General features: G+C 52.4%; 5 protein-coding genes across 5 annotated transcripts; 3 read left to right on the forward strand and 2 right to left on the reverse strand.

Moving 5' to 3' along the window:
* Positions 1-580: 580 nt before the first annotated feature.
* BO94DRAFT_461712 (uncharacterized protein) lies at positions 581-1327 on the forward strand (the record flags this gene model as incomplete). The annotated part of the gene is made up of 2 exons (XM_025607947.1): positions 581-1066; positions 1214-1327. The coding sequence occupies 2 exons, from the start codon at positions 581-583 to the stop codon at positions 1325-1327; spliced, it is 600 nt and encodes a 199-aa protein (XP_025469562.1).
* A 138-nt stretch (positions 1328-1465) lies between these two features.
* Positions 1466-2372, reverse strand: BO94DRAFT_544543 (aminoglycoside phosphotransferase family protein; the record flags this gene model as incomplete). Its single annotated transcript, XM_025613181.1, has 2 exons — positions 1466-1878; positions 1940-2372. The coding sequence occupies 2 exons, from the start codon at positions 2370-2372 to the stop codon at positions 1466-1468; spliced, it is 846 nt and encodes a 281-aa protein (XP_025469563.1).
* Positions 2373-2606: 234 nt separating this feature from the next.
* On the forward strand, positions 2607-3173 carry BO94DRAFT_380965 (40S ribosomal protein eS30). Its single transcript, XM_025607264.1, has 3 exons — positions 2607-2849; positions 2930-2941; positions 3009-3173. The coding sequence occupies exons 1-3, from the start codon at positions 2841-2843 to the stop codon at positions 3156-3158; spliced, it is 171 nt and encodes a 56-aa protein (XP_025469564.1). The 5' UTR covers positions 2607-2840; the 3' UTR covers positions 3159-3173.
* Positions 3174-3945: 772 nt separating this feature from the next.
* Positions 3946-8099, reverse strand: BO94DRAFT_461593 (putative MFS transporter; the record flags this gene model as incomplete). The annotated part of the gene is made up of 7 exons (XM_025607937.1): positions 3946-5581; positions 6223-6538; positions 6591-6918; positions 6972-7443; positions 7497-7661; positions 7717-7750; positions 7874-8099. 7 exons carry the CDS (start codon positions 8097-8099, stop codon positions 3946-3948), a joined length of 3177 nt encoding a protein of 1058 aa, XP_025469565.1.
* Positions 8100-9096: 997 nt separating this feature from the next.
* On the forward strand, positions 9097-11454 carry BO94DRAFT_564558 (uncharacterized protein; the record flags this gene model as incomplete). Its single annotated transcript, XM_025614433.1, has 4 exons — positions 9097-9284; positions 9360-9623; positions 9689-10099; positions 10132-11454. The coding sequence occupies exons 1-4, from the start codon at positions 9249-9251 to the stop codon at positions 11452-11454; spliced, it is 2034 nt and encodes a 677-aa protein (XP_025469566.1). The 5' UTR covers positions 9097-9248.
* Positions 11455-12144: the final 690 nt, after the last annotated feature.

The raw sequence follows: 12144 nt of genomic DNA on the forward strand, positions 1-12144 counted from the left end.
TCGACCCGCATGGATAGCAGGGCAACATGCCCACGGGAAAGCAAAAGATTGTTTGGTTGGCCTGCCACCCTGGTACTTGTGAGGTTTAGAGCAAGGCTCTAAGCCTCGCGCCCCGACAACTCAAGGCTGGCGCATATTCGTCCTCCGTTGAGACTGTCAAAGCGTCTATTATGGCCATAGCGCAGACCCTTTGGGATGAGGCATTTTCGTGTTGTGGCACGAAATGGCCTAAACGAATAAACCCCATGAAAAATGTGCATATGAGAATTGCCTGGCTGTATTGGTGAGACAAAGGGGGCGTAACGCCATGAACAAGTGCCTGATCTGTCGAGATGCTCTTCCAATAACAGATGACTCGTCTTCCCACACGATACATTGGCCTTCACAACTGTGAGCCTCATGGCGCAACTCGGTTCATCCTTGCAAACGTTATATATAAAAGCCTCGTCCTTTCCATTCAGAATCGCCATCAACCCAAGTTTCTCTTGTATCAATATTTCCATTAATAGCTCACGTCCCGTTCTTTGCTACTCCGGTTCTGCGGGCCAGATACGGCGCAATAACGAAATTTATCTGCATCATGTCTTCCAACCCCAGGGAAGCTCCCAGCCCCCGCACTGCCCCTCCCCCTCCACCACCCCCGCTAGGCAGCGACAGGGAGTCCACTCTTTTGGCAGCACCTCGGCCTCCAATTGTGGCCGGAACTGGCCCTGCGGGGGCCTTTATGGTCCAACTGTTGATTTATAATGGTCATCCGTTCAAAGACCATTGGGCGTACTGGGTGTGCTCGCATGCCAGCCCTGACTACGGTGTCATGATTCATGCAACTGGAGATGTGCGAAACGGTTTCAAATTCGAGGTGAAGCGTGGCCACGACTTCCGGGCTACCCAGAATCCTCCCAGCAAGAGGATTCCGCTGCAATGGGTCAGTGGGGAATACTTCGATGAAGGGACCATTCTCAACAATGGACAATACAAGATTGACAATGATCCTGTCTGTGGTTTTGAGGCTAGTGCCCACAAAGTCAAGGCTCCTGGAAAGTCTCTGAATACGACTGATAGCAAGGTAATCCATTAGCCCTCTTTCTGTGATCATCCGTTGATTTGGAATACCTGACATCCTTCGGGAGAAACGTTCTCATGTCTTCGCTATTGCTTTGTGTTACAATAGCTAACATTGGGATTATAATCCTCGGGTGCCACTGTTGCTAAGAAGGTCACTCAGAGGAACTGTCAAACATGGATTGTTGAGTCTGCCGATCAACTTGTCAGAGATAATATATTCGACAAGGATGTTGCCGATTACCTTCACGCAATCCAGCAGTGATTGTCTGTTACGAGACTCCTTCCAGTGGAAGCTATGGAGTTTCAAGTACTTTGGCAGAGTTCTGGGACTGTGTGATTTTATCTGTTTCTTTTTCTTTACTCTATATATATGGCCATCGCATGAGCTTGAAGATAGCAGTTATATACCTCTCGACAATACAAAATAAAGCCAAGGATGGTAGATTGTCTCGTCATCCACTGAGTCCAGGATCATTGGAAGATATTTATTGCGCCAATCTTCCTGGGAAGCATCGCTATAGTATCTCGGATTTACTCTTATCCACCGAGCCTTACAGTATTCCCAGTATGCAGGGTACCAACCAGCCTGGGCCCAGTCGACAATTGCAGCCACTTTCGGGTTCGGTCCTGGGGTGATGATAATGTTAGGTGGAAGAAGATCATTATGCGTGAAGACAATAGGTGTGTCAACATCGATATAAATCCCACAAGCATTCTGAAACTGCTCGACAGCGTCTGCACCTAGAAATGGACCCACAAGGTCCGGGTGATGCATAACAAAAATGTCGTTCAGTGGCCGCTTGCCTAGACTGCCTATATAATTGCAACAGTTAGGTAGGGTGTTTGCGTCAGTATTCATTCGAGGCAAACCTACCGATGTAAGTGTCACGTGGGTCTTGTTGTAGAGCCCGAAAATCCCTCACTATATCATTAAGTTCTTCACAGATAGCTCGTCTCTCATCCTCGCTCAAGTCATTCCACCTATCCAATAAAGTGTCCCCTTCCATCAGTGACATGTAAATAAACGTCTGACCGTCGTCCTCCGCCCAGCCAAAGACTTCAGGGACGGGCACGCGGCCATGTAGTTGATCCCGCAGCATCCTTTGGGTCTGCGCCTCAACAATGCTCACATTGGCACCGTACTTAACAACTAGTCCTAGCGATGGGATCATGACAGGCGGAGGGCAGTTGAAGTTCCAGGCAGAAGCATTTCCTGACTTTAAGTTCAGGGCTCGTACATCGGCTGGTGATGGAAGCGCGGTGGCCCGTCGCTCCGTGAAGAAGCTGCTCTTAGGGAATATCTTCATTATGTCACAAACGGAGCAAGATTTAGTGGACGAATTATATATTGGACAGAACTGAGAGTGAGGTTTAAATGGGGGGGAAAGGCCACGATGAGGATTAACACCTTAGTCCAGGCCCATAGAACAATGAAAGCACATGCTCTTGTGAGAGAGACAGGGTGCAAGGCTGGCGGTTATGGTTGAGCTTCGTTGATGCTCATTGGATGATGACAGGACATCATTGCCATTCCTGCCGGCCAGGCGGGTTATGCTCGGCTGACTCATCCCACCCAGCACAACCACCTTATGTAACCAACTAACCGAAGGAGGCAGCGGCGGCAGAGCCCGGTGGGGCGCCACCGCACAAACGCGTGACCTCGAGTCGAAACAGCGAAAATTCCACACCATCGACTCGCTCGCTCGCAACCCCCGACAAACGCCAACGACAGAATCCCTCCTTGTTGTATCTGAAGGTCAGATTTTATCGCCAAGATGGGTAAGGTATGTTAAAACGGAGTGAATCCTTGTCTCTATATACGATGATTTTGATGATAAAAAAGCTAACTTGATGATGATTCCAGGTTCACGGATCTGTAAGCCTCGCCTTCGACAACCCTTGAAGCAGAAAAGTCAACCCCCTCTAACCTCGCAAAAAAACAGCTCGCTCGTGCCGGTAAGGTCAAGAGCGCAACCCCCAAGGTTGAGAAGCAGGAGAAGCAGAAGTCCCCCAAGGGCCGTGCCCGCAAGCGTCTCATCTACACTCGCCGTTTCGTCAACGTTACCCTGACCGGTGGCAAGCGCAAGGTATGAACGGCACACCTTTTCTTCAGAGAGTACCTCTACGATACAACCATGAGAGAAGTCGGCTCACACATCTGTCTACTTTCTAGATGAACGCCAACCCCACCCAGTAAACGGCGAAACCTTCGATGACTACATAACAACGAACGATTCCCCGGGTTATGATGGCGTGATGGGAAAGAGGGGCTGAGCATTTGTGAAGCGTATTTCACGCTGGGGGGAAGGCCGCACCACCATGCCATCAAATGTGCATGTGGCCTAGGCTCTTCGGGCCCGTTTTCGTGTTTTCTCGACTCGACTTGTGTGGAAACGGGTATCAAATGGGATGGATTGCTTCTGCTACGAAGGCGAATAATTCATGTTCATGTTTATCGGACTTTTTATTGGGGTGAATACGATCGCTGTTCAGTCTCTCAACTGATTTCCTCTTATACTGGTGCTCTACGGGTGCGCTGTGCGTGGGTTTGGCTGTAGAGGGGGGAAATACTGGGGTTGTGGAATTCGGAGTGGTGGGTGAGTCACAGGTGGCGAGGCTGGGTTCTCGAAAGAGGAGTCGGTGGAAGGCTAGCATTCCGGGATGGCCAGGATGACGTGAGATTGGGGACTACGAAACTGTCATTCGTACTGCCTGGGATGTAGTTGTAGGACTGGCAGTCGGCAGAGAGCCAAACTCGTAGATTTGACGACATGGTATTTGTCACTCGCTGTACAGCTCCAATATACCTCGAATATCGACATCAGCTCAGCTAAATATCCAGTAGCAAGCTTATTTACCCCTCCCAACATCGACAACCCCTCAGCAAATACTCACTCCAACCCGCACACCATACTCATGCACCCAGTTTTTCCGTTTCCCAGCCTTCTCAACCTTCTCCGCCCTTTCCTGCAAAATATCTCGTAGCACCGACGTCGCACCCGCAACCTCATTCCGCCTCACCTTCAACCGCAGCAAATCGCAGGTTTCTTTCTTCTTCACGATAGACTCCCACCCCGTTTCGAAACAGATCCGCCAGTGTGTTTCCGACACCCGACCGGCAGGATACACATCCCCAACGATGACAGCCACCCGGCCCAGATACTGACACCACCATATCTCCTTCGCGGACAGACACCGGGACAGTTGCCGATGATACGCCTGGTCCATGGGTGCGAGGTCCCCAGTCCAACGCTCACAGAGCACAAGTCCAATCAGAGCTCGTTCAACATGCGAGAGACAGTTCGTCGAGGCCAGAATGCCTGTGGTTGTGCTGTGCAACGCCGCCGCTGAGCGCGATTCCCGCGGGACTTGCGAATGGGCATAGAGCAGGTTCGCAATCGCCGCAATCAAGTTCGAGGTGAAAGAAGGCGGAGGGTGAAACGACCCGATGGGCGAAGATGCCGTCGGCAGCGTCGACTGGAGCAATTCCCTGATCGCGTCCACAGAAGGAGGCGCATACGGCAACGTCGCAGCCAACAGGGGATCCTGTGCCCGAACCTCACTCGGCAGTCGATCAAAGAGATAGCCTTCACGGACACCCCCCTGACAGAACTGAATATGGGTAATCGCCGGTAACGCATCCATAATCACATTCACGAGAACCGCCACAGCCGGAATCTGCGATGCGCGTCTCTTCGACACGCCAAAGATCTTCTCATCCGGGTCCGAAACCACATCCAACACTCCCACCGTATCGTGAAAATCCTCCCTCTTGACCCTAAACCCATTGATAATGGGAATCGGATACGGATCAACCTTGGACTGCTTCATCAGCACATACCCCCAACCCCTGAACCCCCCACCACAGAGATACAAATCAAACCGGCCTCGACTCCTCGTCATCTCCAACAACTCCTCCGGAAGCTCCAGCCGTCGATATGCATCCCGAAATCCCCTCGTCATCTCCTCCTTCAACTCATTCCCAGCCTTCTTCCCCTTCTCCAACCTCTTCATCAACGCCGCCGCCCCATACGGAAAACTAAACGACCCCTTCGGACTCGTCGTCACCTTCCCATCCCGTTCCATCACCCACGTAATCTGGGTACTCCCCCCTCCCAAATCCATCGCAATCCCCGCCACCGAAGCAGAACTACTCGCTATCCCCAGAGCCCCAATCCTCCCCTCATCCTCCTTCGATAACAACGTAACATCCCACCCCGTAACCTCTTTAATCCGCGTCCGAAGCTCCTTCGAATTCGGCGCCGTCCGGGTCGCCTCCGTCGCCAGAACGTAGATATTCTCCCTCGGGACTTGGAAATCAGCACAGGTGATATGAAATTGCGCTAGGCGCTCCACAACTTGGTCTATGATGTGCGGGGGGATCGGACCCCGGGTGCCTTCTGAGTTGGTGAATTGGGCATCGTAGAGGGATATTCCTGCTCGGTCTTGAAATACTATCGGCATAATTCGAGCGGAGGAAGGAGAAAGGTTTGTTATAGAGAAACGGATGCCGTTGCTGTTGGGATTCAGTTAGTTTCTGTATGGCTTGGGGGCAAGGAGGTTGTGTCTAGGTACCTGCCCATATCCACGATTCCGTAGAGATCGGGACTGTTTATTTTGGATGTGCTTGCCATTTTGGTGGTGATGTAGTAGTATCGTGGGATTATGCTATATGGTGGGAGGGGGTACAAATATGTAAGTGAGTATGACGGCTTGGTCAATGCGTCATTATCCTGCTCGATGGAATGGTAAGCATAGGTGTGTGTGCATTAGAGGTGGCTGTAGAATAGGTAGCATAATTGATAGATTTGACTCACTGTTCTGAGTGAAGGACTGTGCAGAGGCTGTGTCTATAACATGCTGTAGGGAATGATGGTATGGTTCATGTGGCGTTGATATATTTTGGCGGAGGGGCTAGGACTATTAGTAGTAAGTAGTAGATCAACTTACCCCTCCATGCTAGTCGATTTCAAGAGCGCGTCAGCACCACGAACTAATGACTACGGACTATGAAGACAATGATATCGTTCCCCAGATATTCTGACCAGATTATAGTTTTACCTTAGTGTTACGAACTTAGTCGGGAGCAATCATCAAGTCATATTCAAGTCATGGTATCATAAACGCTCGCTTCGCAGAGGAACATTAAACAGTTACAGTACGTATCGATATTCTGCGCCATAATTTTCCTCTCCAAAAGCAAAGCTTTCCTTTGAAGTCGCTCTCTCAGCCCTTTCGGCCGCAGTACCATACTGCTTGTCCAGACGGCGGTTCTCCCAGACCAGCAATGTTCGCAAAGACAGTGCAAGTATCACAGTGAAGAACATAAAGGCCGCGCAGATCGACTGCCCCCGAATATAGCGGGGCGCGTCGCTCGATGGGAAGACATTGGTTCCCAAGAAGGGACCACATTGGCCGATGATGTTGAGAATGACAATACCCATTCCGCGTCGGCTGTCCGAGCCTTGATTATCTGAAATCCAATTGTTAGTCGCGCTACCATGATTTCACTGGGATGTACATACTCAGGACCCAAGGAAGTATATTTGCGATCGAAGGAAAAACTCCGGCAGCAGCCAGGAACACGCCAAAGTAGCGCACACCAACAGAGGTACAGGTCGCAAGCAGCACATATCCGATCGCACCGATTAGCGAGAATAGAGCGATAACCAAGCCTCGCTGCTGAATCCGATCGGCCAGCCAGGTAGTGGCAATTGTAACGAGAAACGAGGCAAAAAATGGTGGAGCAGTGAGGCCTTGAGCGTTGATCGAGGTGAACCCCATGTCTTCAAGGATCGTGGGAAGGAAGACAGGCAGCGATGAGAAGCTCACATTGCAGCTGAAGTACATCAACTATAAGCCAATACTGTTAGTAGATCATAGAATGAAGTAGAATGATAACATACTGCAGTGAGCCATGCCTTGGCATCCCACAAGGTCTGCCACAGTTCCTTCCAGTTAATGCCGGTAACCCGCTCGCTTTCACCACTACGTCGCAACGATCGGGCGCGTGCCACTGCCTTCTCCTCCTCGGTCAAGAATCGAGCAGATGCGGGGTGATCGGGCAAGTAGAACCATGCCAGGAAGGCTGCCAAGAGCGACGGGCTCCCCTCGACAATGAACAATAACCGCCAATTGGCGATCTTGGCATGTCCAGAGGTGATCCCATAGGCGAGAGCCCCGGCAAAGCAATTTGCCAGAGGAGCAGCTGACAAGAACATACCACAACGGAGGCCGAGTTCCTGGCGACGATAGAAGAACGATAGCAGGTAGGGAGAGCCGGGCCCGAAGGCTGCCTCGGACATTCCAAGCAGAAAGCGCAAGGCCATCATCCCACCCCAACTCTGCGTCGCAGCCTGGCAGGTTGCAACAATGCCCCTGTAGAAGTATCATAAGCTGAGCAGACAAAGGAAAGCTCAGTCGGTACATACCAGGTCATGACTGTGATGGCTGCCCATCTGTGGGGTGGCATGACTTTCCACATCAAAGCCAAGAACTCAAACAATGTGTAGGATATGTAAAAGATGGTCAAGAGCCATGTATAGCGACTGCCAGTAAGATGCAAGTCTTCTTCCATTCCTGCGATTTTGGCATTTCTGGCTCCATGTTAGGCGAGCGTCCCAGCTGGTATGTGAGGATCTAGAGACCCACCCGATGTTGCTCCTATCCAGGAGGGAAAGAAGATCTATACGAATACGTCTGGTTAGATTCAATCGGAAAGTTAAAGAGACTGATTGGGAGGGAGGGGGGAAAGAAGGTCGGATAAGCGGTGAGATGCGAGTGGCGGAATAGAAAGATAGACGCTTACATAGGAACCCTAAAAGAGTCGGAACTCTCAAGTCCAACTTTCTCACCAAACGGGCTTCAACAGCGGGGTCAATGGCGACCGTCCGGAGGACTTGCGGAAGTGCCGTGTGAGATTCCTCATCGTGTGCGACATGTTGCTTCTCAGGGTCGGACCCTGGAGCCTCGACAATGGCATCGACGTTACCCGCCGTGTCGCCAGAAGCGTCCCTCTTCCCAAAGAAACCCATAGCTCACGGCGAGACGGAGGACGAACAGATGCAAGAATGAACGACCGACAAGAGCAGATTCGCGCAGGCCGGAGCTTGGATTTATAGTGCCAGCGCAATGAGGGGCCTCGCGTACTCGGCAACCAATGGATTTGTTTGATCCGGAGCTGTGAGTATTATGCGAAGCTGCTCTTTAGCCTCCGCGCCCCGAGGGATGACGTCCAGCAGGGATGGGAGGGGACGGAAGAGAATTAGTGGATCGATTGGACGAGTCATTTGCCCTCTGAGGGAACACGCCGTCTCTCCATAGGAGCCGACACGGTAGTCATCGCTTCCGGTACATGCAACAGCCGAAGCGGACGCATGGGGTCAGATGGATGACACGCTCTGAAGACCCAATCATGACGAGTGCGGAGAAAAACCAGCACTGTGTAGTGGGTGGCGGGTCAAAGCTTGAGTCCAATCCAGCCGAGCTTGCGGAAAGGCTTGGTTGGGAAAGTCGCAAAGACATTGGGCGATAAAGAAGGCGACGAGGCTGGACGTTTCAGTTTGACTCGTTCGATTCCCTTGCTGGCCTTACTGCATGATTCCCTCGCATGGGAAGACGGCTGGCTGATGAGGTCTAGACACTGGATGTAATATACTGGATCTGTTAGCAAGGCAAAGAAAGGTCCGTCGAAGAGGGGTACAGCTGGGTCAACTCTGGAACTCACTCATAAGTCATAGTAGATAGGACTAGTTCTGGGGGCGGCTGGAACTAAAGACCCCCAACATTGCGGGGAATGAGATCAGATGCACGAATTGCACGACTCGGGATTGTGGGCTTCGACGATCCTCTCCAGCTCGAGCCCTCCCGCGCCTTGCCCAAAACAGGAGCATGTGTAGCCTGGCAACTCAGGTGTTAAACAGGCCGACAGACAAACACCTCAAACTTGCGCTCCCGGTCTCTGTAGTCCCCCGCATCTGCGTTGGAGGTTCCGGCCAGGAACCTCAAATTTCCGCGTCGCGTTGGCCTTCGCTGCAACTGGCTCCCACCGACAACGCCTATTTATTGCCTGTTGGCCTTCTCCATCGCGGATGCATCCCAGTCTCTCGATCGGATAGAGATACTGCGTGCTAAGCGACAACCTTGATACCCCCTTTCTACGATATCCACGGCCTCTGCTCATCATGGACGACCCAGCAAGCCGTGTTCCCGCGCAGTTGGTAGGTCATCCAACGGAGAGGAGCTGCATTGCTATCAGGCCCTATTGCTAATCGAATCTACTCTGAATTATTCAGTTGCCGCATATGCATCTGGTATCGCGGCATCGCTATCCCCTCATGCATATGATGCCCACCGACACCGTCGTCGAATACCTTCTCTCCGCATCCAAGATCGTTCGGGAGACGCAACCGATGCATTGGACGTTTCTCGATGGTCCGCAGGACGGTACCGTGATGCTGACCTGGCAGCCATTGAACCAGTTGGGAACCAATTTTGCCAGCGACGGCTATGTCTGGGCTGACGTCGAACAAGCGTTTACCTTTGAAGCTCGCGGTTACGTATGCGCGCCCCGTCTTTCTCTACCTCCTACGCAGATACTGATGGCTGACACGGTATGCGCTAGATGGTGGAAATGTGGCTCCATCGCAGCGGCTATCACCCGCCTAATGAGCCCGTGGCTATGCATTGTCGCAGACGTTACCGACTCCTCCCTTCAAAGGTCCCCAACCCGAATGTGCCTCCACCCGACCCTTCATTGTGGATTGTTCACTACTCGAGATCCCCCCCCTCGGAACATGTCCCCGCGAATCGGATCCCCGTATTACCCCAAGTCCAAAACATGCTAGCCCAACGTCGGTTCCTGCAGAGCCAAGGCCAACTCGCGCGCAAGGACTTTATGCTACACGATCGCAACAACTGGCCCGCAATTAATTTCCCGCCGCAAATGGCCCCGCAAGGCTTTCCTCAGATTCCGGGCGCATATCCAAGTGCCATGGTCGGACGCCAGCCGTACTATCCCCCGCCTGGTCCGGGTGTCCCCCCCCTACCGCGGCCGCACCGGTCAAGGCCGCGCGCGGGCATCGCGCTTCGTCCGCCGCAATCAATGCTGCCACAGCCGATTTCGCCCTTGAAGATGAAGATATCTCGACTGGGGATACCATGGACCTTCTTACGCCTCGGGAGATCAGCAAGATGAGATACCAACAACATCACGAGTGGATGGAGGAAATCTTCGCTTCACCCTATGCCATCAATCAGATCACCCCGGTTTCCCTGGGTCTGGGCCGGAAAGGCGAACTGGAGTCATTGACGGCGGGATTCTTCGATGCACCCATTGGACCCGCCAATGGTGAGACGAAGGATGCTAGCGCCTCCGCTCAGGCAGAGAAGATGGAGCCTGCTAAGGCGGAGGAATTTGCCGACCGTGTTGCTAAGAAGGTCGCCGATATGACTGCAGAGATTGAGAAGTTGAAGAAGCGCCATGCGCGTCGGATGGAGAAGTTCAACCGCACATCGTTGTTGAAGGATGCGGAGCTCCGGCTGCGAGAAGCTGCAGCAGATCCGGCCGATACGGGCGCAGAAACATGGAGATTGGAAGGTCGTGTTGTGATGCCCACAGAAGACGATGACTCGCAGGCTCCTCAAGTTGAGAATCCTGCTAAGTTCAAGGTTGACGATATTGTGCGGGAGGTCGAGAAGTCATGGCAGCGGCCGATCGTGCCGGAGCCCAAGATCTCTTGCGTGCAGAAAGGTGGCTTGCTGGAGAAGATCGAGCCAGAGCACAAGCCTGAAGTTCAGGTGGAAGGTGATATTGACATGGGGAATGCCAACAGTCATTTCCTTGACCAACTGGGCTCGCCGCCTGCTTCGGGTGCTGTTCAGATTCCATCTACAGCCCAGGCACCACCAGTCGCACCTACGGTTCCTCCCACCACTGGTGTCCCGACTGGGGGTGTATCCATGCCACCGCAGCCGCAGCCCACGATGAATACTACGCAACAGGGTGCGTCTCTGGATATCGACATGGACATGGGTGATGGACAGCCTTCGAACACGGCCGCTGGCGAGACGGGCGACTGGGTGATGGTCAACGATGAGAAGAAGGACCAGCCTGTTGCAGGCGACAGCTCTCTAGCCGGAATTGGCACCCCGGGTAGTGGAATGCAAGGCCTGACTCCCGGTAACGGAGGAAGTGCAGGAGACTCTGCGCTGGATGGGGCCAACTTCGACTTCACCAATATGGACAGCGCAGGCGATGCACTTGCGGCGTACAGTGAGCAGAACGACGGGCTGGATCTACCAGACTTGGAGAACTCGGCCTTTGGGGATGCATTCCACGCATCGGATAATGAAAACACGCATCACCACGATGCGGATGATATGGCTTAGGACGGCTGATCCGCTGGGGTTTCGGGCTTGCTTGGGGTGGGAATGACATGGTGTTGTGGTGCTCTTGTAACCAATATCTGGCGCTGGATCTGTTTTGTGTAGGGGTGTAAAATGAAACTCGGCACCTACTTAATACACGTCTCAACTATCAGTGCAGCTGGCAGATATTCAGTCTCAATAAGCGTGGGTTTGTGTTTTGTATAGATCGTAGCCCCGGGTTTGTACGGCATATGCTTGGCGATAGGCAGTCAGTCACCCCCGTCTACCCTCTGCCACCACTATTCCATCTACAAAACCAAACTCACCCACCACAATTCACGAGGACTCAAAACACCATCATGAAAACAACTACACCACACGATATCCCATCATCCCCAACCTCAACTCAGTCATCAAAGTCATCACAGCTACCTGGCTGACGCTATCACCGGGTCCGATCATCCACATGACACGCCGGTCAAGTGATTTATATCCGGATGGCCATCAATATAGGCTGGAAAGATTATCCTCTGTCTTCTCTCCTCTCCTCTCCTTTCTTCCTCTTACCTGTACGGTTACTTATTCGATCTTCCCCAGGAATGATAGTGGATATCAGCATCGGCTCAGCATCAACCATCGTGTTATACTCACCCAACAAGAACAGCCAAAGCAACTCGAATCGAACCCCGAACAAAGACCTTGATTAATTGA

The sequence above is a fragment of the Aspergillus sclerotioniger genome (assembly GCF_003184525.1).
Source record: "Aspergillus sclerotioniger CBS 115572 chromosome Unknown BO94scaffold_8, whole genome shotgun sequence".
Classification (NCBI taxonomy): Eukaryota; Fungi; Ascomycota; class Eurotiomycetes; order Eurotiales; family Aspergillaceae; genus Aspergillus; species Aspergillus sclerotioniger.